The 26,077-nt window shown below is 41.2% G+C and overlaps 2 protein-coding genes and 1 pseudogene across 7 annotated transcripts; 2 read left to right on the top strand and 1 right to left on the bottom strand.

Annotated features, from left to right (window-relative positions):
* The first annotated feature begins 1,266 nt into the window (after nt 1-1,266).
* LOC124406562 lies at nt 1,267-1,816 on the top strand (annotated as a pseudogene).
* Nucleotides 1,817-2,456: 640 nt separating this feature from the next.
* Nucleotides 2,457-5,065, top strand: LOC124407637 (esterase E4-like). The gene is made up of 7 exons (XM_046883949.1): nt 2,457-2,730; nt 2,936-3,083; nt 3,187-3,532; nt 3,674-4,036; nt 4,189-4,349; nt 4,466-4,776; nt 4,869-5,065. The coding sequence occupies exons 1-7, from the start codon at nt 2,474-2,476 to the stop codon at nt 5,041-5,043; spliced, it is 1,761 nt and encodes a 586-aa protein (XP_046739905.1). The 5' UTR covers nt 2,457-2,473; the 3' UTR covers nt 5,044-5,065.
* A 2,342-nt stretch (nt 5,066-7,407) lies between these two features.
* LOC124407638 (excitatory amino acid transporter) lies at nt 7,408-24,817 on the bottom strand. 6 transcript variants are annotated; one of them, XM_046883954.1, is made up of 13 exons: nt 24,590-24,817; nt 23,036-23,105; nt 20,243-20,386; nt 16,647-16,772; nt 15,365-15,572; nt 12,120-12,162; nt 11,614-11,867; nt 11,303-11,536; nt 8,959-9,153; nt 8,752-8,886; nt 8,553-8,661; nt 8,303-8,457; nt 7,408-8,045 (listed from the first exon to the last, which is right to left on the bottom strand). In XM_046883954.1, exons 3-13 carry the CDS (start codon nt 20,367-20,369, stop codon nt 8,000-8,002), a joined length of 1,632 nt encoding a protein of 543 aa, XP_046739910.1. In that variant the 5' UTR covers nt 20,370-20,386; nt 23,036-23,105; nt 24,590-24,817; the 3' UTR covers nt 7,408-7,999. The 6 variants fall into 6 exon arrangements, with proteins under 6 accessions (XP_046739910.1, XP_046739912.1, XP_046739909.1 ...); XM_046883956.1 differs by lacking the exon at nt 20,243-20,386; XM_046883953.1 differs by lacking the exons at nt 23,036-23,105; nt 24,590-24,817 and having other exon boundaries at nt 8,287-8,457; nt 20,243-20,788.
* Between the last annotated feature and the right edge of the window lie 1,260 nt (nt 24,818-26,077).

Raw genomic sequence — 26,077 nt, 5'->3', positions numbered from 1 at the left:
CAGATTGTCAAAAAACAACATGTTGGTGATGCCTTCTCATAGATGCCTCATGGTTTAGCTAGGCAAGTAAAATTGAGCATTTTCATTTTGCAGCTCCCCGCGAGTAATCATACCAAATTCATGCCGGTAATAATGTATATATTTGGTGGAAGGTTTGTGAAAGGAGACAATAGTGTTATACAAGGCAGTCCAAGTTTCATTCTCAACAAAGACGTGATCCTCGTGGTTCCCAACTATCGTTTAGGATTACTTGGATTCCTCAGCACTGGGGATGAGATATTACCTGGAAACTACGGCCTGAAAGACGTGGTCCAGGCCCTTAAATGGATTCAAGTGAATATCCAGTACTTTGGGGGTGATTCCAACAAAGTGACTCTCTTTGGCTCAAGCTCTGGTGCAGCTATGGTTCACCTATTGACCTTGTCGAATTTAACCAACGGTGAGTACTGCTGTTGAATTTAAGCCAAGAACAAGACTAATGTCTTCAGTGATGAGTCACACATGTCTTTGGTAGGACTCTTTCATAGGTACATAACACAGAGTGGAACAGCGTTTGCGCCGTCTGCCTTGGTACCTAAGAGCGTATCTTTGAATCGAGCTAATCGGCTTGGTCAGTATTTCGGCTGCCCTACGAATTCATCGACTCTTCTCTTCGATTGTCTAAACAGTCTCAATGCGTCACAGCTCGTTAGTACGGCCAAAATATTTCACGAGTGGGGCAGCCACTCAGGCATCGTGTGGAGTCCATCCGTTGAACCACATATAGACGAGGCTTTGCTGACCGACAGTCCTGCGAACCTGTTCGCTGCTGGCAAAATTCGCGATCTGCCTTGGATCGCACTTGTCACTCGAAACGAGGGTCTTCATATCACTGTTCGTAAGTATTCTCCGAATGAAATGTAGCACTGTCGAAGGCTGGTTTCTGCAGTGGCTTCAAGTTACCTATTTCTGAAGAACGTCTTGCTGTTTTCTCCGAGCTGATTAGTTCAATTTAGCATACTACAGGAAACCGAAAATTCTGCGTCAACTTTTGGATAACATTGACGCCGCCTTGCCTGTAATCATACAGTACAAATACTTGGTTGAAAACGTGACAGCCTTTACTACTGCCCTGAGATCATACTACTTGAACGATCTCACTGTCAATAGCAGCTTGGTAAGATGTCATAAATTTGACAGATTTCAAAGAAACTTTGGAGCAATTTACTGATTTCGATATATTTTTGCTACTGCAGCTGCTCACGAACATTACTCAACTCATTGGCGATGCCATTTTCACGTATCCAACATACAGAGCGATTAAACAACAGTTACTTCACGCTAAGACTAGGCCGTATTTTTGTTCCTTCGAATATCGTGGTAGGTTTAGCTACACTTATGATGGCGGCCCTGCAGTAACTTACGGTGTTTCACATGCTGACAATCTCGTGTATCTTATTCCGAGATCGAAGATCAGCCTTGGACCCAAGAATTGGGATTATAATGATACCGATTTGAAAATGGTGGACACCATGGTCCAGCTATGGACATCTTTTGCGAGGACTGGGTAAGCTGGAATATTTATACAATCGAATGTCCGATAATCAAAGACGATGCTCGTCCTTGGGTATCGTTGATAACGGTTCTTCTCTATTCCAGAATTCCCACGGCGTCGGATTCCGATAATGGCAACTTTTGGACTCCTTTCACGTCTCATAGTAATTATCTTCGGATAGGAAATGAATCTGACGTGACGCTTGAAATGAGATACGATTACCTCAAAGAACGGATGCAATTTTGGGATGAACTAACCGCGGCCACGTCATGGAAGCAGTAGTTCTCAAGCCTCTGTAAGGAATTTCGAGCCATTTTAAGGGGACAGGCAATTTTCCGACGTTGTGACGTAATATAAGTGAAATATTTCTCATGCCAAATAAAAGGAGCATTTTGAACAAAACCTTTCCCTAGATATTCAAGCTAGATCTATGATTTACCCTATTCTGATCTTTGGTCAAACCTACAATAGACACGTTGAACATATTGAAAGTTAGAGGTCAGTTAATCAAAAGAGCCTGAATTATGCTATTTAAGCGATATATGCTATTTGAAAATAATAAATATATCCAGCAAGAATCATAAGTAACTGTAGTCAACTGCTCAACAAAAGATAACTTATTACACTAGAAGAATCATGCTTCATGGTGCACAAGTTTTCGTTCGCAAGATTTGTCCGCTATGCTGGGCTCACGTAAAAGTTGTGCGTGTGTGGCGTTGGACGTTTCCGGGTGGCTCGAAGCATGCCCTTTCACCAGAGATAGCTCCAATATCATAAGTAACTATGATACGTTACGATGACCCCGTGCATACCAATCTCCATTTCCACTTTGCTGCATCAGCCAAGATAATATCGCAGCATTCTTTTATGGTTAATCAGTCTTTTCAAGTAGCTGGTTTGGTTGGTTACAATTCGTCAATTCACTGCTTCCTACAGAAGATGTGTGGTATAGCGTCGACGTGGTGTTATAACGTAAGGACATGTGCTGTGTTCCTCTTACTGGGCAGTTGCTGCTTAACTTATGGCAAAGTTTTGAAGAAACATGGAGGAATTCCAATTGGCGAACAAATGACGCCTCCGATAGCGTCATTACCGCAAGGAACAATCCGAGGTGTGAACATGGTCAGTTACCGTAACAACACGTTCTTTGCTTTCAAGGGAATCCCGTACGCAAAGCCACCGGTTGGAAATCTCAGGTTCGATGTGGTACTAAAATAATGTTCAGTATCCCCAGAATTCATTTTTTAAACCGACAGTAAGAAATTGTTGATGAGTGTTGAGTCTAAAATTAAACGTAACGAAATTCCTTGTAATTCTAATAACTGCGTGCATATCTCCGACTGGTTTGACGATCAAAATAATAACACTAGATACTGATTTCCGTTCATGATCTTGCTCCAGGTTCAAAGATCCTGTACCACCTGTTATTTGGAATGGATCTATAGATGCAAGCCGTGATCCTGAACCCTGCGTTCAATTTGATCCCCGAATCCATAAAGAGGCAATTGGAAATGAAGACTGTCTCTTTCTTAACATCTACACGCCCCGGGTATTTATCATGTATTTCAGACAGATGAATATTTCATATCAATAAATAATCATATTCCACTAATGCTACCTGGTTGATTAATCCTGAGCATTTGACTCTACAGCTTCCTGTTGGAAATAACATCAAGCATTTGCCGGTGATGGTGTTCATATTTGGCGGAAGATTTGAAGTAGGAAACATTAATTCTACACGATGCGATCCACGTTTCATTCTCGACAGAGACGTGGTCCTCGTGCTTCCGAGCTATCGCCTGGGAGTGCTAGGATTCCTCAGTACAGGCGACGAAGTATTACCAGGAAACCACGGTCTGAAAGACGTGGTTCAGGCTCTTAAATGGATTCAGGAGAATGTCCAGTATTTTGGGGGTGATCCCAACCAAGTGACTCTCGTTGGGTCAAGTTCAGGTTCAATTATGGTTCATCTGCTGACTTTGTCAGACTTGACTGACGGTGAGCTCTCCGCATGTGTTTGGATCTTAATCATCATCAATGAGATAAGTTAGACATCTCAGGGACATCGGTCGCTCTGAATCAATACTTGAAATTCCAGCTTCTTATAGCCAGGCAATAAATCACACATGTTTTTGGCAGGTCTTTTCCATAGATACATAACGCAAAGTGGAACAGCGTTTTCGTCCTGTGCCGTGGTACCTAGAAGCGTATCATCGAATCGAGCTAATCGGCTTGGTCAGTATTTTAACTGCCCGACGAATTCATCGAATATTCTTGTCAATTGCTTAAAGGGTCTCAGTGCATCTCAGCTCGTCAAAAAGACCTCAATGTTTCGCGAGTGGGGCCAATATCCTGATATCGTATGGAACCCAACTATCGAACCAGATATAGACGGAGCCGTACTGACGGATAGTCCTGCGAACCTGTTCACTGCTGGGAAAATTCGCGATTTGCCTTGGATCGCTCTTGTCGCTCGAGATGAGGGACTTCATTCCACTGTACGTAAGTATTGTCCGATTAAAACGAAGCTCTGCCCTTGTTGGTTTGTCTATTCAGTCGCATAAGGTTGTCTAGCCGTGAAGAAGCGTGAAAAATGCTTCTTCCCCCGAATTCATATAGCCTCACACATAAACCATGTCTTTCGGTGTTGTCAGCATACTACAGAAAGCCAGACATTCTCCAGCATTTTTTGGATAACATCGATTCCGCCCTACCTGTAATCGTACAGTATAAATACTTGGTTGAAAATGTGACAGCCTTCACAAAGACCCTGAAATCATACTACTTGAACGACCTTACTGTACATAGAAGTTTGGTAAGTTGTTTCCGAATCAATGGCTGATCCTGTAGTGGATTTAGCGCCATTTATCATTTTATACATGAATATTCGTTTTACATGTGTATTTATGGATGTATGTATGTATGTTTCAGATAGTAACGAACATTACTCAACTCATAGGTGATGCCATATTTACATATCCAACGTACAGAGCGATGAAAGAACATTTAATTAAAGCTAAGAATTTCCAGTATTTCTGTTCATTCGAATACCGCGGTAGGTTTAGTTTCAGTTATAACGGTGGTCCTCCCGTAAACTACGGAGTTTCACATGCTGACGATCTGCTGTATCTTCTTCCTGGACCAAAGAGCGGCTTTGGACCTGCAGATTGGGAATACAGCGATTCTGATTGGAAAATGGTGGACACGATGGTTCAGTTGTGGACATCCTTCGCGACTACTGGGTAATTCTAAATACTAAGGAACCCTTACAGATCACATCGCGATGTCGCTAGTCTGAATAGAAATTATTTACACAAGTTTATTCCACTTTTAGAGTACCGATGACGTTAGATTCGGATGACTCGACGCTTTGGTCTCCCTTTTCGTCTCGTGATAATTATCTTCGCATCGGTAACGGATCTGACGTAGAACTTAAAGTCCAGTACGGTTTCCACAAAGAACGAATGCAGTTTTGGGACGAATTGACCGCGGCTACGACATGGAAATAGCTATTGGATAATTCGTTTAAACATGTCTGTACGTGTGTAAAATTTTAGTTCGTCCAGGCTCGAAAGAGAACGCTTGGCTTGGACAAATCTGGCAGATACCTGCTTTAATAATCCATTAATATATTCCTGATTTTATTATTGTCGAACCTTGCATTCGACCGAACTAGATTCATAGACTGGCCTCTTCTGGTCTTCGGTCAAACCTATAGAGAACACGTTGAAGATGATCTAGATGGTAGTTGGAGGTCTTCGAATAATTGAAACACTTCCCTCGACGTATAAACCTGTATATATCGATATAACATGTTAATTCCTAAATATACATAGAATCATAGTACTTTTTTACATTTATAGTATTAATATACAGCTATGAAATGTAGGTATTGTAATATACAGATGTAACAATCTAAACTAATTGGCCCGGCTCGATGCAGCAGTATGAATTAATGGTTCGATTTGACAAGGTTCAATTCGACCAAAATGTCTGCGAAAATGATTTCAAGCCGGACCTTGATGAGCTTACACAACTGTTTATTGTTCATATATATGTACGATGATAACATTCGTCACACCCAGGCGTGTCGTAAACCGTGAAATAATAGGCTTTGGTGGACATGGAACAGCGAGTCAGAGGGTTATAACAGCTAATTTAACCGCCAACAATAAACAACAAATCCGTAATTATAGTATCGTGATGCTTACAAATACATGTAGCTTAATCGTGAGTCGAGTTTGAATTACGATTTTTTTTTCCTTCTTCTGTAGTCGCTAAAGTGCGTTCCTAATTTCTTCTACGATAGAATAGTGATTGCGTAGAATTATCACATCCAAACAAGACTGCGAAGTATTATAAACACGTCTTTAAAAATTCGAGGGAATGACGACAGTTCACTCACCGTTTTTCCCTGTGATTAAAACAGTAGTTCAGTTTTATTTGTAGAAAACTGTTTAAACCACTGCTTATAATGATCATTTCAAATCTAAATTCATTTGAAATGTTTATCAAAGATATGACCACTTAACTCGACAATCATATAGCTTACTTCTATGTGAGTACAGTTACTGAAAAGTTAAATATAACATACAAAAGCGAAATCATACACCGACTTTATTTCGATCGAGTCACTGATCTTGGATACATTTTTGTCAGTTATTCAAATTACGTCAGAGAGCTGATCCTTCGAAGATCGTGCGCTGACGGAGGAAACCAATTTTCAAAATATACTTTCACAAATCCAGCACCTTTGGAATGTCAAAATAAGGCACCACACTCGAATTTCCTTTTATTTCCAATCGCGAATGTTTAAACGAAAGTTTTAATGCCGGATCTTGATCGAGCTACGCTAATTGCAACTGCCTGTTTCGGGGATGAAATCAACTCCATGATAGTTTTTAAACCCTTTTTATGGTGTTTTTAGACACTCCTATATTCACTCAATTCCACTCTTACTCTAATTGGATATGTCCTTGGACTTCTCGCAAGAAAAAATAACCGATCCACCCCAATTCTGCACTTTGTACTTAACTATTCTTGATCTGAAAGTGTATAACACGAGGCAATCGTATTAAGTGAAATCAGTGTATCGTCTGAGTTGAATTCATGTCATTTAGTGGAACTTGTAGGTCACGAGAACCTCAATTATATACTGGAGTCGAACGATCCCCGAAACAAGTGTTCCTGGAATGTACGGGTTCGATTACATGTATCACAGTGATATACCTAAGCTACACTTTCATTATATTGATAGTTTGACCCTAACAAATGACAAATATAAAAGTACAATTTTTCTCAGTTAATATTTTACGTCATTTTTTCGCCATTACTATCACTATTATTATGCATTATCAGTATGTTTATATGTTGTATACGCCAATATTGTTGCTTTTGTATTAAATGTAGGAGAATTTATAACGCTTGCCGTTACATGACGCTGTAGTAACTTCTCATCGGTTCTTATCAAGTCTGTCAAGTTACTCAATCATGTATAGCAACACTCCATTTACACCAAACTTTTTATAAACTTTTTTCAAAGTTCCTCGTTATTAGACCAAGCCTAGTGTATCCGCGTTTTACAGAGTGATGTGGATCATGTATTTCCAGTAGATGGGATCTTACTCAGCCTATTAAAATTACAAGCTACCAGATCTGATCTTTCACGCTTAAATTAAGACCACCGCACCTTTTTCATACTCACATCTATTATTGCCAGTAATATCCTTGCGAATATAATTCACATTACAAATGTCGAAAGGATTTGTTCTAGGAACAACTGCACCCTTTCGGTACTAGGAATGTCGTAACTTGCTGATGTGTTTTCTTCATGATTCAAACGAAAGAGAAAAAAAAATAACTATATATTCTGATAGAAAATATGACAAGAATATGTAAATTACTTTTATGAGTCGCCAGAATTAGCATACAATATTTCAATAGTACGCCGTTTCATCGATATCTTGTATAGGCCTCTCTTGCTACGTATATTAAAGGTGTATTGCGTACTTCCGTATTTGCGAACAACCGCAAATTGTTGAAACTATAAAATTATAAAAACACGGAGGGCCTCGATACTCTACGATCTATGATTATATATTAATTTTAACTGTTGTCGAACTTGACTTTTACTCTTTCTCTCTCTCTCTCTCTCTCTCTCTTTCTCTGATTTCTAACAACAATGAAAAAGAAAAATAAACGTATCCTACTTTGTATCTGTATTGTTTTTCATGTCGTAGCGTACCTGACGCTGCATATAATTCATGTTATAGCGTATAAGCTAGTTCATTATGTACGGGGCGTAGATGTGTTATAGTGTTACAAAAAATCGTTGCCCTCTCACTAACAAGTTCAACTTCAATATACCCTTCTAGTCCGCGAATAAGTAACCTCGTCTTTAGGTGCTACCTTACAGTTTTAACTTCAGAAAATCCATCACGTCGGATGATACGCTTATTACATACGTCAAACCGTCTCCTCGTTGATCGGTGTTATCGCCTTCGTCGCGCCACTGTGAGTACAGAAAAATTAAAGCGATTAAAGATTAGTCAGAATTTTTACCATCTGAAACTTTGTTAACAACAAAACTAAAAAAAAAATCTCGGAACACTACAAGCTTCGTTGCAATTACCCAAGCGTGAGGGGAATTATTTAGAATCACACGAAAGAAGATGAGTTCATTTGAAATCTTCATTGCGTAAGCGTGCTTTGATAGCCGGAACTTGTAATCGTGAATTCGAGTCTAGCCCTACCAACAAGCATGTTTACTTGGCGATGCCGTTCGTCTTCGAGTCATCCTGCATCTCGACGATCACGGTGTCTGGGTCTGGTACTCTGCTCGCTGAAATGCAGCCATTTGCAATTGTAGTGGGTAGAACAGCTTCTGACTGTATAGAAAGACACAGAACTACTTCAGTATCTGACTCCAACGAAACAAAATATAGCCGTTGGAAAATGAAGAGAAGAATCAAGGGCGAATTATAAGGTTTCGGGTTCAAATTGAGCCTTCCATCGTTACCTGATACGCAGCAGCGTCAACCGCCATCAGTTCCTTTTTCGACAACTGTTCAACGACTGCAGCAGCGTAACAATCGCCCAGCATGTTATTCGTGGTTCGAACGCGATCGCTGCAAAATTATTGGCCAAAAATAATTGGATTCAACGAAAATCAAAACCGATTATTTTCATAAAAACTTGTTAAACAGTTCTCGACTCACACAAACCAGTCGATGGCAAAGAGCAGGGAGACATCTTGAACAGGAGCGTCGATGGCGCTGAGGACAACTAGAAGAAGTACCAAAGCGGCGCTGGGCACCGATGCGGATGAAACGGAGGCGGCAGTCGAAGTCAATCTGCAAGTGAAGAAGCCAGAAGTGAAAAGAGCCCCGAGGATCGATGCAACAGTGAATCACAATCATACTCACATCACAGTGATGATCTCTCCGAAGCCGAGGTAGATCCCATTCATTTGAGCGATGAAGATGCTGGCTACAGCAACGAAGAGAGCTGTACCGTCCATATTTATGTTGCAGCCGATGGGCAGGACGAACCTGGTAATCCGTGGATCGATCCGGAGCTTTTCGTTCATCAGCCGAAAGGTGATGGGAAGAGCGGCGGCCCTATATGAAAATATGTTAGAAAATTCTACGAAATTCGCGCTTCATTAGGGGTTGTTTTTTTTTCTTTTCTTTTCTTTTTTTTTTTTTGTTTTTGTTTTTAAACGACGTCTGCCTCTCTGCGAATACTGCCGGGGACAAGGCCATTCTGGCTTTCTTTCTCGTGGTGTAACAAGAAGTTCGCGTGTACTTGTTTATTTTACCATTCATGTATATTCACTGAGGTATTCTAGCGTTTAGCATTTCTTTAAGGTCGAGGAATCGCGAGTGTTCCATTTAATTCGGTTTTGTTAATTGGAACGCGTTCGTTGGACTTAAAATAGTAGGGTATAATTTTTCGAGTAATTGTGTGAAGGAATTAGTTCCTGTAGAACGGAGATGAACAAAAGGAGAGTGGAAGATTGAGAGAAAAGAAGAGAGACATGGATTGTGCAGTGCCGTTTCGGGTCCGTTTCCAAATTTAGGAAACTTGAAAACGTCTATACTGAACTCTCGCCGTGAAAAATCAGCCAGAATGCCCAGTGCGAAACTGAAATTTAATATGTGGTGAGTGAAGGACTGAATTAGTTTCACAAGCAGTTTCGTGGCCGTCTTCGCTGTCCTGGAACATACAAATATCGTTTATCCGCGGCCATTTTACTTACCAAAACCCTTATAGAGACCACCTGCAAATGGCCGCATGCTGCATTCTAATACATCATCATGATACCATATAGTATGTTCAGAGACTGACTCAGTTCAGTACTGTACTGTACGCTTTTCTGGAAAAAGTTAATCCACACACAATGTTGAGTTAATGAGATTTCGGTTAATGCGATTTGTGTATTAGACATGACAGGCTGGACCAGGATAACGGAGGTCAAGGGTATGGCACGCACATTGCGGAAAGGCGACAATGAAAGAACGGATGAAAAGCACACGCGTCTCTTACTTTTGTCCATTCGTACTTTGAGCGGTCATTATAATCAGGCATTCCGTAAACATATTGAAAAATGCGTTTAGTGACGTGAAGAGAAATCCATCCAACTGAGAAAAATTTTTCTAACAATTATGAAAAATCATTCTAAATTCAATGTAACGTATCCATTCTCGCAGCGAAGATGTAAATAGTTTAAATGTGCCGTGTAGTATAAAAGGATCGAGGATTGGTGGGTATGATGATAAATTGTAAAAAACTGGGGAAATGATCGTTGTTACACGTGACCTAGCTTTCAGAGTCTTGGGAAGGTCTGCTCTGCTCGCCATCATCAACACCAATCATCACCTGCCAGAGATTAGAGTCAACGCGAACGAATAATATTTTCCCAGTTTGCATTTATGTTCAAGGCACGTTATTTCTACATCGTATCAATTAAATCAGAGCATTTTTCTCCGGCGTGAAGGTCCTGGCTTTGATTGATCCAAGCTCGCACCTCCACGCCTGAATCAGTCCAGGTGTTACGGAGTTTGCCGATCTCCGACCCATAAATATGAAATCGAACCGTTGCAATGGTCACTCGATTTGCCTTAGAGCACATTTGCTCAAAGCAAATCACATCCGTTACCCTATTACATTGACTTGCCACTGTTGAACTAAAAGTTTGAAAGTTACCAGCTATAGCGGAAACCTGCGAACTTTTTGTGAAATTATGTTACAAGGACTCTCGGATCAGCATTCTAAGTATCACCCGGAACTGCATACCTCTTGGGGAGGGGAAAATGTCCCTCAATGCGATCGAGGATGGCCGGAAATTTGACGGGAGAGGCTGTGGCATTTCACAGCGTCTCACTGGGCTGCTGAAAACTACCGAAACGTATCCATCCGGAAACGCTGTGCAATGCTAGCCAAAGGAAAAATGGGCTTGGGAACACCGCGGCCTCGCAAAGCCTCCTTACACGCCGGCTGTAACAGACTCCTTTCCATCTTAATTTAGGTTAAACAATTTTGCTCCGGGGACTCGGATTCGCGAAGTCAGATTCTTCTACTGATCAGATATTATATATATTATTATAGAAGATACGAAGTACACAATCCAAAGGAAGACAATAATGCGTGTTGGAAGGGTATAAACCAATTGGAAAGTGACCATTGACAATAGACAAACGAAGCCCGAGGCCCTGTGAGGCAAGCGATAGGTTCGATTACAGGGTTTGTGGATGGCCGGGGACTCACGTTGAAGCCATGGCGAAGGCGGTGAGGGTGCCCTGGGCGAGACCCGCGTAGAATTTAAAGGGGTTCTTGCGGACAAAGGCGAGATAGATGAGCTGCATGATAACCAGTTGATAGAAGAAGACGCCAACGACGACGGTTACGATGAACCAGGCCAGCTGAGACATCACAAGACCAAGATCGTCGACCCCGAGGATCTTACCAGCGATTACTGACGTTATTCCCAACGGTGTCAACCTGCTCAAAAAAAAAAGGACGCGTCATAACTGAGCTCCGGTGGCAAGGAATTATTGTAAGGGTAATCAGTTCCTCACCACATCACGCTGGAGACCATTCGCATTATGACCTCGAATACCGCCTTGAAGAAGTCGATCACGACTTGACCCTTCTCTCCCAGAGTGCCCAGGAAGGTGCCGAACACTAGACAAAAGAATACGATGCCTAGAGTGTTGGTGCCGCTTCGGTACTGCACCGCCCTGGTCAGCTCTTCCTCGGGAAGACTCTCCGGAAGCACCTTCACCGAGTCGTTCAGGATCGACTGCTTCTTCGGAACATACACAGTGTGTGCCTGAAAGATCGATAAAAGTGCTCAATCGGTTATCTACCCCTGAATCGGAGAAGGGTTCGAACTCTGAAAACAACAATGCAATCTCATCGGTTCCATACAGTGACAGATTGACCTGGATTGTAAATTACGTCAGGTAATCAGAGCGGCCTGCTTGCGTTGCATAAATTGCAATTTTACTCTCTTCGTCTTTTGCTTTCTATTTTCACGGATTTATGATTCATACTTCTTACTGAATTGCTGGGTATTACGAACCTGCTGAAAAGCCGCTTGAAACAGATTGTCCGGGAACATGTTCCTGCGAATGGAAAATAAATCTGGGATTAGTATGACGATGATGTTTGCTGTACGTCAGGTTATAACGAACAGGAAATTCAATGTTCTTACATTGAACTTTAAATCAATTTTCCCATTGGTGGATTTATTTTCGGTGTGATATTTATCTCGGGTAACTTCGCAATCTTTTATACCAACTAAACAGAAATGGAGATGATAAGTGTTGTGTTCACTGAAGCAAAATGATTGTTAAAAAAATGCATCCAATCGGGTATTTGCAAGTTTTTGAATTCGACTTAGAGTTGAAACCTTCGTGAGATGTTTCTATGTCATTATCGTTGGAAGCAACGGTCATTGATGATGACGTTCAAACGCGTGTCATCAACTATAGGTTCAAAGCAGATCTGGCTCTCTTTGGTTTTGGCAATCCACTCGATGGCCAAAGTTTCGTCGCGTCGTTGAATTCCAAGAGGCTACTTTATCCAACCAGATATATTTGGAAGCAGAATTTATTACTTGGTGAAAATTCAGCGCTTGGATCTGTATTGCTTGGTGGAGATAGTAGTCGAGACATACCGTATTGATCGATATCACGGCTGTACGGGCAGCCTAATTTATTGAAGTATGGTAGGTAGTACTTCTAAAACTCTTCAAATGTCGATGATTTCCTATCGGTCGATGTCTGAGTTTTACGTTTTATGTACGCGTCAGTCGATACTTCAATGCAAAAACTCTTGAGGACATCACGTTCGTCCCAATTCACAAATTGCTTTTAAACAGCAACGTTGATCTATTGTATCAGTAGAAAACGAATCTACCATCTTTTGAAATGAATGAAACGAAATACAATTGAAATGTTTTCAACCAGTTGAGAAATAATAGTCGAGTTTTGTTCCCTGGGACATACGTAGCTGACAAAAATCAAAATGTCATTTTAACGTCAGTGAGTAATTTCCCAAGCCATTCGGAAAAGAAAAAAAAAAAAAATTGATGTTTGGCAGTTCAAGATTGATCAGTGAGTAGATTCCAAACAGAAGGTAAAGTTTAGGCGTTGAGCTGAGAAATTCCCGTTCCCATTGCCAACTGCATCCCAGTACAAGTCAGGCGAAAAGTTTTCAAGTTTGTACGTCTATAGTGCCGATAAAGTTTGTAACTTTTCAGAATGAGATACGCTTATATTAGGGAAATGCCAATTAACCGTGACTTGAATCTAACGCTGTTAAAAGTATCGATGTACTTTTGGCTCAGGTTGAAACACGTAATTAAAACTTTTTAGTCCACTTTCAGTTGGCAGGCTTTATTTTCCGCAGTTGAGACGCAAGTATTTGAGCCGAAATATGCGGAATGAGCAAATTGCCCAATAAACTGACAGTGAGTGTTGAAGTGGGTGAAAAAATGTTGCACGTTACAGGGTGTAGAAACCGGGCAAGATATAATACGACGGAAAGTTTTCCACTATCGTAGATCTACCCAATCGCAAATTCTTTATTTTCGCATAGCTTCAATCCTCGACTGCCTTAACAGCCCGAAAACGATTATCGAAGTCGAATCGAGAAGTTGAATGCAAGCACAAGTGCATAGCTTGGTACCGTAGCTCGAGAATGGACTTACGGTACTTGAAAATTGCGATCGCTCTCGATGTATTTTTGCCCTGATTTTTTCACCTTAAAACTTTTACCCGCCATTGCAAGGCTTCGCTGAGTCGCACGGTGACACAGATTCGCTCATTCGAAAGACCCGGCTTTGATCCTGAGGGCACACACAGCGCGCCACCCAATGAGGTCTACCATTTACTTCTACAGACGATAGCCCACATATACATTACTTCGCGGAGATTCAGGGCTTTGCCAAAGCTCGGTGTTGGTGGATGGCGAGACTCGGTAAGCCCGATGTTTTCTGAAGCAGGGCAATAGTGGGAATAAGAACTCGTCACGAATCGATGAACGTGCCCCAGACCTACGCTAAGGCTAGGAATTATACTACCCCAACGTCATACTTGATTAATAAATAACTGCCTCGTGCTTGGTTCACGGCGTTTCGGACTTCTGATTTTTCCTTTTTTTTTCATCAAATTTTTAAAGTCATCGGTGATCGTGAGGAAAACGGCAGAGTCCAAATGAAGGACGTGTAGGATATTGAGGATAGATATTCACACCACTGTATCAGGAGGTAGAATTGCCCTCGCAAATTGGTGCCTATAGGTGATCAGGGAACGCCAGGAGAATAAAACTGTGACGTATGACGTCCTGATGTTAGATATCTCAAATCACGCGAGGCAGCATTTGCGATAGACATAATCACTGTCTTCTTTTTGAACTTTTCTGACTGGAAGTAGCATAATAGAACAAATGTGACTTTCATAATGTCGCAAAGTAGCGTTACTGTGTCCCAGTGAAGTCTCTAACGTATTGTTTCCCTGATCAAATGTACCTCATGATTGATGCTGACCAGCAATTGCAGCATTGTCTACTGGTTGAACTACTTTCATACATGATTCCCCTTTCCCGTTAATTGATAATCGCTAATAATGTGTTGTACCGTGTTTCACTAGCAGATGTACAGTAAGAAATTGACTGTTTGATCGTTTTGTAACGTGCGGTTGTCATGAAATACCAAAAGAAAGCCGTTTTCTTCTTAGTACATTCATTTCTCGATGGAAGATGGTTTTGCCAGGGAAAAAAAAGCTTCCAGTGCAAAGAACTGCAGTGTTATGCAACTCAAGCTGAGCTACCAGATCTTTAGCGTTTCATATAACTGCGAGCTCACTCTTCATCTCCTTACTTCGCGGTCTGGCTTCCCGGTGTGAAGCTCATTAGGTACCGTCAAGTCACAGGGCGCTCGTCATTTACAATTTTGCAATTTAAGGGGGTGCCCTAGTCGATATCGACGTTCTGGTACATATCTTCAGATATGGAAGCCAAAAAATGGCTTGATAGCCTCATTCTATACGCAATTCTGCACATAAGGACTGTAACAAATTTTCATTTCTTTATTTCTGCATCAAATAAAAATGTACTGGAGTCTTTTTGTTCAGAATTGTATATAGAATAGAACTGTTAAGCCCTTTTCTGCCTTCAAAATACGTGCACTTTGATATCTGACGATATATACGACAACCTTAAAATCGACCAGGGCATCCTCTTAAGCAGCCGCTAAACGCGGTCTTGGATGAAAAAATTTGATGGAGACTCGATTTAAAGGAGGCAGATTTTCGATTCCATTACCTTCCCAGGTCCAACAGGCTATCCAGGATATTGACGGCCCTGGGATGCGACGCAGTCGTTGTTGACTCCCTGAGACCCGGATCTCCCGGGTGAATCGCTATGACTAAAGCCACTCCGAGTATGGCGTTGAACAGGGATGTCAGGATGAAGTAGACCAGCGTTCTCACCGCAATCTTGCCGTTCATGCGTGCGTTCAGACTCGCTGACCCTGGAGAGATACGGAGATGCAAACCATTACGCTCTAAGTTTTGCTCCTGTGATCGTTCCCTTGAATTCGTACACGATGGTGATCGATAATGAGTTATTATACTCAGCGACAAGGTCGCTAAAGAAGGTCGATTATTTGTGGAAAACAATCGATTGATGGATGGGTGAAGAATTGAAAATGTAACCGAGGTAATTGATGGATGGTAGATGGATAATCGAAAAAATTTCAAAGGGCTGCACGCCATCCTGTCCGCTAGGGTGGTTTATTCGTTATTGAACACATGTGTAGTGTGCAACACGAATTTGCAGATAAACCGGTGAATACGTAGATATTCGGCGCGTGCCAGTTGCCTGATGTCGAGGGAAATCCGAGTTTTTTTTTCCCACTAAATTATTCACCATACCATTTGCGATATTCGAATCGATGTGACCTCGCCTGCATTTCTACGAATATCATTGCGTATTGGAAATTTGTCAACTTACTTTGCCAATCTCAGTTGTTATAGAAAAGTCTAACTTCTTTTGAGAATTCGTATCGTCCGATAATAATTCATGGTTGAATTTTAGCCGAGGAAAAATATCACGCAAGAAACCAGTAAATGAAAAATTATGAGTAAAAATTTATTTGAATTTTTTTCTTGTATTATATTGATTCAAATACTGTGCAAATTATACACTGAACGATAACGAAACAAATTCATTTTAGAAAATCATGAATATACATCAGCGATAAGTAGACGGATTATTATTTCACATTCTATCACGAATATTGTATGCAAGATATTCTGACGTTGTTATTAATCAAGAATTTGTGTTACGAGCAGCGATGATATCGCGACTTACAATTCCTGTTCCTTGCAATCGGGTCTGCTAATTCAGACTTTACTTAAAGTGTCTCGGTCGCAAAAATAACACTTTAGAAATTGAAAGTGGTAACGCAATGTTGAATGAAATGAGTGTGAATTGGGTGCTAGCAAACAGTTTGGTGGACGGATTGTTTTCGGTCAACATTTGAGTTCATCGCACTGAATATTCGATGAATTATAGAGAGTTCAATTCAGCCTGACTGACTTACCCGATATTAGGCTGGCTATTACCAGGGGCAGAATCATCAGCTTAAGTAGCCTCATGAATAGCTCTCCGGGGTAGCTGATCAGCATTACTGCATTCCCGCCTAGTTCAAGGGGTCGCAATCCAAAGCCTGTGAACAGAAATGTCACGAGGTTAAGACATATTTCGCTTAAAACTCATATTTGGTCGTCACGTAGAAGGAATTTTTATTCGAATTGACTAGATCTATTTCCAATTATCTTCACACTGTGATGTCTGCAGTGTTTGTTGTGGATTTTTTGGTTCAAATTCCATCGTTCCCATAACTTACATTTTTACGTATGCAACATCTCTGAAGATTATTTGCTGTCATAATTGTTTCCGTTGGTTAATTTTGGCCTGAAAAGTATTCAAGCATAAATAACATCTCTGAGAGCTCTTCAAGGCCTTTGGAATGCTCTTCAAGGCCGGTCGATTCGAAGCGGAAAGAAGCAAAGGCATAAAGAACAAAGAAATTCTTGTGAACTTGAATAAAAATAGGACACTCGAAGTCAGTCGATAATGACTGCGGACCATTGCTCGCTTTGTTGCGACATTGAAAGCTTTCACGACTCGCAAACTTCAGGTCATTCAATTCGGAGAGAAATTCTCCAGCCAGAGTAAAAATTTATAGAATAGAGAACCCGGCCAGTGTCTTCATCGAAAAACCTGACTGATATCTGATATATTCGAAAAAATCCTTTCATGATTAATTATTTTTCCGTAGTTTTAAGCTGGACGAAATATCTTGGGAGTATCCTTCGTATCCTTCAGAATATCGAGAATTCGATTACGACACGAACGTTGAACAGCATATATAAGTTAGACCACTCATGTCTACTTTTTCCTGGTCGATCCATACATCAAAAACTAGTATATCAAGTGAAATTGACAGCGATTCGGTGGTCTAATCAGTTCAGGTTTACACACTTTATAGCTTGCTATTATTTATGCATACACCTATCATACAGCTCGAGCCTCTTGGAGGACTGCCATGATCATTACGTCCAACTATCCCACTGTGTACAGTTTTGATCAGGCAATAGCTTACGCGATTAGACTGAACTAGAGCGATTTGCGTGATCTAAGATAATCCCACCCACTATTTAGCATAAGCCAGTCGATAGTTATTCTATCGGGACAATTCATGATTTAAGGTGCTTAACGTTATCCATCGTGGAATAGTCGGACATTTGAACAACTTACCATGATGAACGAAGTCCGGTTAATGTCCCTGTGAATTCGAATAATTCGCAACTGCGTGTTGCACTAGTATTGCAATACGCGAATACGTTTCAAACTTCAGGGTCGATTGCTGCCTGAGTGATTTCATTACAATAACGTTACGTAGTAGCCGACAACGCAGAAGAGGCATTTCAGCTAATTTTAAGTAGACACGACATTTGACGGAAGCCTTTGAAGGATATTAGCACCCCTTACTTTCGCAACGCCTCCTGAACTATTACGTAATGATGAACTAAAGCTCGACTGCAATCCGGGTAATGTATCGTCTAATTGCCTTCAAAAGGTAAGTCAACGTCATTCATTCTGCGCAGAAATTTGAGCTAGTCAATCAAAAGCCTACCAGTTTTAACTAGCAAACTTTCCGTGCTGATGACATTCCATTACCTAGTCAGACGAACTTGATTGAGCGCTTTTGCGTGACCAGCTTTCGGGCCTTGTAATTTACTGTGTATACGACTCACGTGCCCCACAAACACGACGCATTGCTTAAGCTAGGATTTCATTGTCGTTAACATTATTCGCACGAGGATAATTGCTTCTTATTGAATTTTTTTATCAGTTGGTTTTTCGGTCTTTCTTAGTAACAGTCTAACTCAATTCATAGTCTAATGCTTATGTCGCATGACTTCCTTGTTGAAGTATAATTTTCATCAATTGGGAAGACCAATTTTAATTAACTACTATAATATTCTGAAACTTTAGTTTCGGTTCAGGCTATTGATTATTCAATTGGCACCGTAATTTGACGCTGTCGACTGATCTTTACTTTTGGAGCCGTGAGAGGTTTTCACGCGGTTATATCGACCAGGGAAAGAAACTGGAACTTGACTTTCAATTTCGAACAATTCTGTCAAAAAATTTTTACAGAACGGATGCAGGTCTTTCGTCGAATTCGAAAAACTGAAATTATTGCAATTCTGAGATTTTTTAAAACGAAAATTCGGGAATTACCAAATCAGAAGACATCACAAGCTTCACCAGAAGAAAATTCGCATGGATTCGGTAAAGACTCACTCGTTCTCTTATAACAGTGGAATAGTTCTAATACAATTACTTGATTACTTTCAATTCCACGATCAGTTTTCCTAATGACGATAAGTTAAACGAGTATATTTGGCGGTCAGCCGGATCAACTGGTACCAGTTGACATTAGTTGCGCCAATCACTCGAACGAACCACGATTAGGTACTTGACTTACCGTCACGCGGATACGTTCAGCAAATCAAACTGATCCCATATAAAAAACCGCAGTCTAACAATACACTGACCAATAAACATTTATCCGACTATCGCAAGCACCCTAGACAAAAAAGGCGACGAATTGCACGTGTAAAATAATATGAGCCTGATGAACACGGGACCAACACGTCGGTAAAATCACGAGCAATGAATTTTTATTTTTAGTCTGATCTCTATAAATCATTGAATTTTTGTTCGTTCTTTGTTCAGTACTGATCGAACCAGATCCTGCACACAAGTGAGCACAATAGCTTAATCATCGACAATTGATTTGGTAAAGCATTAATCGAGAGTTATTAATACTGTCCTGCAGTAGTATTGTCTACGGCTCGCTTCTCCGAGCAGATAAAATTAATTTCTCGCTCAATATGCACTTGCACTTCATGCATGCACGCTTTTGTGAAGGCAGCAAACTCGGCGAATGCGCCCTATAATAGTAACTCGTTCATCCAAGAGTTTCTACTTCCATCGTGTGCATGCATCGCAGGTAATAGAGGCTCGTGACATATTTAGGGAATTTTAAAAAGCATAATTTGTTTAATACATTTCTTGCCCTCTTTTGTTATTTGGTTTTTTCTAAATGAATTGATCCTGAAAAGACAGAGGCAAAAGATGATCAACCTTATTTAAAAAATTTCTGTTTCATGATTTCAGTTAAAAAGAAGCGTGGTAATTGAGGTTTTTCACAAAAACGGCGAGGATTTGTAAGAAAAAAGTTTTTTTAAGGTCAACTCTTCTCAGGACTAACAACAAAACGCATTTTTACCCTCGACATTTTTTTCACAGAAATGAGGGGTACAAATATACTCCCAAGTTGAATCTTATTTGTGACTGAAATTTAATCTTAGCTTAATCAAACAAAAAAAGATTCTCCATTTGCGATGGTTAATAGTTGAGAAAATACAAGAAATGGTCAACATTTAGCCTACATTATACAATAAAAAAAATACCACACAGTCAGACATGATAACTATGAAGATTTCAACAATGAAAATTGTCATTCAAACACAAAAGGACTGCTCAATCCCTGCAGAAACATGTTATCTTATGGAATTAGCATTTACTTCTTTTAAAATAAACTAAGAATCATTGACTCACCGAGGATGACGCCAAGCAGAACACCTGACAAGGTGATAAGGAGGAGAAGGTTGTCCTGAATCCACTTTCTCGTATCGGCTGTCACCTTACGGGGACCCTGCGAGGCCAGGACGTCCTGCCCGCCCATTTTGGCAAAGAGGTATTCTGAAAATCGGGCTGATGATTTCTCCTCCATTTCACAGGTCGCAATGCTTTCCGCAGCGAGAGAGCTGGTAGCGGAAGAATTAAGGGAACCGGACCCTCGGCTCGTTCGCGATCTCGCTCGGTGGTTGGAGGGGCCCTCGAATCGCGTCGCCGGGTTGCCGTTTTGAGAGTGTTTTTGTAAATTCCCGTCGGACTTGCGGCGACCCCCGATAAAAAGACGGAGGATCCTTTCGACGTTCAGAGACCCCAAAAATCCGACCGTGATCGCGAGTTTCGTCACCCGGATATGCCCGGACACCCGGCACGTGCTGCTGCACCCGACGATTCCCTCCGGGAGTATCGGATCTCGGTTCCTTTTACCGGAAGTTAAGCTCAGTGGGACTTCCGTTTTCTCGGATTTCAAACTACGAGTGCTCTCGCAGGTTTCGAAAGGGACGTTAACTCGCGAGGAAAGGGCGACTTCCGCGCTTCGTATCCTGCCGTTTTCGAACCTCGGCGCGCCAATGCGAGCAATGTCGGGGTCAATTCCGACGTTGGGCACGGTCAGTTATCCCTGCGAGGTTCGCTCGGCCCTGCAGAACACCCCGAGGATTCAGCAGCAGCGCATCCTTCTCAAGGATCCTTGAGTTCTTCTCGAAATCTGCCGACCGGTGCAGTTTTGCGATATAAATATGTCTTCTCAGAGGCTGCGAAGGAGTGCCAAAGTGCAGCTGGGATTTGTCTGATGCGTTTTCGTCCGAAGTCGAGCCCTGACTGCCGTACGACGTCGGCCATTGCCGTATTGATTGCAAGGGAGCTTTCGAGCTTCCAGCTCCTCGCCAACGGCCTTCGTGGCGCTTGCGCAACCTGCGATCTATCTCTGTTCCAAGTACACGCCAAACACTTCATTATTTCCACGCGTTGAATATGTAATAATTATACCAGCGTTACAACCCTCATGGCGATGGTGTAATAATTTTTCAACGGGTTCTCCCTTGCACCCTAAAAATTTTCCCTAGAGTTTAACGCCCGAGTGCTACTTTTCTCTGATTTTTTTCAAGCACTGAAACCGAGTCGGACATTTCCGCAACAGTGTCTGTCACTTTTCTTAGTCAAACTGTAAGACTGTTGCATCTTTGATGCAAAATTCACTAACGTAAAAGAGAGAAGGACATTTTTAGCGATCGATGGGATCTTATGGTTAATTCGATCGCTATTAGATCTCAACCCAAGGAAACCCTCCAGAAGATTTCCCTCATTAGTTCCAGTTGCAAAATATTACGGTCTGATCGAATTCGGAACGTATATAATTAGATAAAACTGAAGAAACATCACGTTCCGAGCCATTAGCGGCTCGACTTTTAACCAAATTGCGTTTTCAACCTCGTTACAGTTTATGTAATCTACCTGAATTTTCACGCTATTAAAATTCCGGCGAGCTGACTGGCGGCTGACCGCGATGCATCGTTTTTTTTCTTCAAGCACTTTTAGCCCTCTGTTTGCGATTCGTGAGTTAATATATACCTCACTGAAGAGGATATGGACGTTTTAATGTTAGCAAAATGATTCGCGTAGTGCCGACTGCTCGGCAGAATAACCAATAATTGTGAATTAATCGATATCTCAATCCACGCGCTTACCGATACCTATAATATTCATGCGTCAGTTTACCGTTTAATTTTCAATTTGAATTGACCCAGATAGGTCAGAAATCGCATGCGAATTTTATTCCCTAGTTCGTATCACTGCGACAGTTGACATTAATCTGCCAAAATGCCGTTTCGAGAATGTCAACGAATTACCATACTATGCCTTCAACACAGCTCAAATAACCGCTGGATAACGCAATACGCTCGTCAAGCCTGACGTCGTTGAAAAACTTTCACTATTTTCAGATACGTCACAACGGGAATGTGACGGAAAATTTTCGTTACAAATAATATGACGTAAAATGCTTCATACATACTTATAAAACTTACTTCCAATTTATTTTTTATGCAACTGTTTTGGATCACAAATTGAAAGAAGTACTTGTTCCGCATGTTTCATTCCTGCTAACGTCGTTTCAAAAATGTTAGAACTTCCGACACACCGTATGACAAACGTTACAGTATCAGAACTAGAAATATTGTGGGTTCAAATTTCAAAATTGTGTCATTGACGTTGCATTCAGGCCCTGAAAGCGAGTCTGTTTTTGTGTTTATCCTGTTTCCATTGACTTTTCTCCCATTTTTTGATTCCTTATCGGCATCTCAAGGGCCGAGCAATTTCGCAGGGAAACAAATGTCACAGGTCGACCTGCCGCGGGGGGTGGATCTGGCCAATCGTTTTAAGTCGGTCCACGCGAACTTGACACAAAGCCGATATGACCGGCGGATTCGAAACACCGTCGTCGCCTTGGGTTTCTCTGCACGCGCGTAGATCCGATCAGAGAATAGTTTTCCGCCGATCAATCACCGGGCGGACTTTTTTCCGGAAGCGAATCTATTTTTAACGATTCTGAACGGAGGTCAAGGGTCGTCTGCCCAACGACTAAAGAAACATGCAACCGTTCGAACCGGTCCAAATGGTCCCACCAACCCCGGCTCAAGCCAAAATCAATTCACTCAGTAGTCGGTACTAAACACGATTAATTCGAAATGGTTATAACGTGTGAAGCTATTCGCTTACCTCACAAATGTATAGAGCAAAACTGGGGCAGCTGATTCCGCCTGTTCGCCGAATCGAAGCCTCGGCTACCCTGTGCAGAAAAAGTGATCAATGGGGCGAGTCTCGAGAGGAAAATATTGTTACGAGGTGAAATTTTTCACGCATAAGATTTAAATGCTTATCTAAGTTTCCTGAAATTTAGAAGCCTTTTCGTTCTTCAGGATTCGGACCATCCGCTTGAAACAGACGTGGGACACTCTAGCGGGCTTCTGGCTTTGGGCCAGAACTGTAATCGCAGATGCCCTTGGCCGCATCGCTCCGATATCTTTGCCCAGACTCAAAATTATTACAAAACATTTTGCTAACCGTTTTTTCGACTGAGATGAGCACGACAGTTTCAATGCTGTAGCTGATTGTAAGTGAGATATTTGGGATCCAATTTCGGGAATGAAGACGTTTGGCACAGCTGCTGAATTTCGATCTTTCAAAGTCCCATGCTCGAGAGACTAGACGAAGCCACTTACCTACAACTGCTTCTTCCAACATCGCACGGTTAAATGACGTTCTGCGTTGTGTTCTCTTGAATCCAACGTCATCCCATTCGCACTAGATTATTGTGTATCCATACATCAATTGTGGTTGTAAGCCGCGACTTGTGACGCTGGGTTAATTGTTTGCAGTTTCTTCTGTTTGCTCGTTAGGAAACAGCACATGCAAAATCCTAGCAGTATTATTCCAGAGGCCGGATAGCCGTATCTTTAATGGAAACACGTTTTCTACAGACTTGACTAATCGAACTACGTACGTCAAAGGCGAATTATCGAATGATAATTTTATCGTTTAACTACCGAGTCCCACCTGCAAGTTTTCCGACACGGCAATGATGCTCGGAGCTTTCGATATCCACGAAGTCAAAGTGATTTCAAAAATTGGATTTTTTCCTACGCGAAAAAATCACTTTCTGCCTCAACGCTGACTAGCCGAACAATAAACTGACGCCTCGTATTTATCCACAGGCTGTATAAAGTGTACTTTTCTATTGCGCAGCTGTTCGTTTGTTCAAGCTTTTTTTTTCTTTCTTTTTAAAGAAGAAATAAAATACCCTCGTAGTTGTTGTTCAGCGAGTACAATGTTTGGAAAGATTTTCTACACGGTCACGCAAACTTTTCTTTATTTTATTTCTGCTCGTGTTGAAATGCGGTTATTCTGAATATTCGAAAAGTTGTAAACTTTTATTTTCAAAGGTAAAATTATCTAAGATGCATCTAAAAATTAAAGCCTGAGTCACGTTTCGCTTGGAAAAAAAAAAAAATTACCTGACTACAAATTTTCTCAAGTCCCACCACTTTCACTGTTGTATAAACTTGAAAAATTTCACGAAATCGCGGCTCCAGCCTAAACTCCTCGAGGTTTTTATTGACTTTTCAGCCTCCGTTCGTGAATTGGAAACTAATGTATAATAATTATCTGTATAGATTCTTCAGGATCTGAATATAGATAAGTGATTTTTTTTTCTTTCAAGTCTTCGCGTTAGAACAGAATTTTTTTCCGCATTATCGCGGAATGAAAGCTCACCTGCAAGTGCAGGAAGCCCTTCGAAATGGAGTCCTCTTTCCTCTTTGACCGTGAAATTATCAACGTCCTTGGAAATGCACGGTGCTTACACTGGCTAAGGTGGTTACCTCGAGAATTAGTTTTCTTTAATTTAGCACTTTTGTGCCGCTGCGACGAGAGGCAGAAATGTAGAACCCGACAGAAGTGTAAGTCTGTGCTGGTCAGACGCCCACGTAAGCTTGACTGAATGAAACGAGCTTTTCATTCTTAATGCATCGAGGTCGCAGGTGATATTTTATAAGGGGCTTCGTTCACCTCTGACAGCGAAGAAAAAGGAAGACACGTGACTAATTTGCGCCTGAAGAATTATTGGAAATGTCTTACACTGGAATTTACATCGCGTACAGAAAATATAGGGCGTTCTTTGTTAATTTTTTCAATTTTCATATTCTATGGACACCATATTTGTGATTCTTTCTGACCATTTTTGTCCGATCGGGTTAGTTATGCACGTTATATACACTGTGAGCCTGAAAACGATCGACAGCGGCGTTTTATTTATTCCCCGATATTCCCGAATATCGGTGATTTATTTTGCGATCAATTCCGACGGGCGAATATAAACCCGAAAAAACGCGACCCTTCGGCGCAAACGGCAATCGTTTTTCATCGTATATTATGTAACGTATCGTATCCCCTAATCCTGATCTTGTTATTTATTACGCTGTGAAATGCCAAGGTTTTATTTCTCTGGCCAAAGCGATTCGCCTTACAACTCAAGGTATATTTTTAGCAAATTGATTGAGCACTTCGTTGCTCAGTATTGGTACAGATCATATTATATTTTTGGCATACTAGTTGACATTCGTTGTCCGCAAGGTAAAACCGTCTTCTTTATATTCTTTTGGTTATTTTATTCATTGCTCAGTTTTATTTGAGGTAAAGGCAAAGACTAAAATACGTAATAAATTGAAGCACCGATATTCCGTGACGTTAATTCCTTTACGTGTAATTTGAGAAAAATAACGCGTCAATTATAGCGTAACGTCTTAATTTTTGGATGAACCGATTATTATTCAACACCTACTCGGCCGGTCATTAAATAGAAATACCCTCGTATCATACGATAGAATAATGGATTGGAAAACCGCCACCAATTTTACCCTTGATAAAAAATAATGAGTGATTTACCATGGGGTGGAAAATTGCGACAGGAGCCATCATCGCCTTTCCAACGGTCGGTGCAATCTACTTTTAACATCTGCTGGTAACGTCGAAATTGTTGAATCCTCTTCGAGTATCTGCAGCTTGCTCCATGGGTAAAACAAGATGAACTTAAGACACAAAATGCTGATGGATTGTGAATTTTTAGTTTGCATTTCCGTCTTTTAACGATCTTTTGAACGAATTTGCTCGTACCAAACGCCTAGAAATTATTTTGACAGGTACAGTGAAGAAAGTTTCTTTAGACACGAAGGCTGACAGGCAAATTGCATCTCTCGAGATAGA

Source organism: Diprion similis, chromosome 6 (genome assembly GCF_021155765.1).
Source record: "Diprion similis isolate iyDipSimi1 chromosome 6, iyDipSimi1.1, whole genome shotgun sequence".
In the NCBI taxonomy this organism is placed as follows: domain Eukaryota; kingdom Metazoa; phylum Arthropoda; class Insecta; order Hymenoptera; family Diprionidae; genus Diprion; species Diprion similis.
The sequence above is the reverse complement of the archived record's forward strand: the minus strand, read 5'-3'. Positions and strand labels throughout refer to the sequence as shown.

What these genes read in the sequence shown, in the direction of transcription:
- LOC124407638 (XM_046883950.1), bottom strand. Translation starts at nt 20,417, where the DNA reads ATGGAGGAGAAATCATCAGCCCGATTTTCAGAATACCTCTTTGCCAAA. An exon ending in GGAGAGATCATCACTGTGAT is followed by an intron (nt 8,887 to 8,958) that starts GTGAGTATGATT and finishes CTTCACTTGCAG; the next exon opens with ATTGACTTCGACTGCCGCCT. An exon ending in AAGACGAACGGCATCGCCAA is followed by an intron (nt 8,046 to 8,302) that starts GTAAACATGCTT and finishes CTGTACTCACAG; the next exon opens with TGGCGCGACGAAGGCGATAA.
- LOC124407637 (XM_046883949.1), top strand. Translation starts at nt 2,474, where the DNA reads ATGTGTGGTATAGCGTCGACGTGGTGTTATAACGTAAGGACATGTGCT. An exon ending in TTAACATCTACACGCCCCGG is followed by an intron (nt 3,084 to 3,186) that starts GTATTTATCATG and finishes TTGACTCTACAG; the next exon opens with CTTCCTGTTGGAAATAACAT. An exon ending in TTTGTCAGACTTGACTGACG is followed by an intron (nt 3,533 to 3,673) that starts GTGAGCTCTCCG and finishes TGTTTTTGGCAG; the next exon opens with GTCTTTTCCATAGATACATA.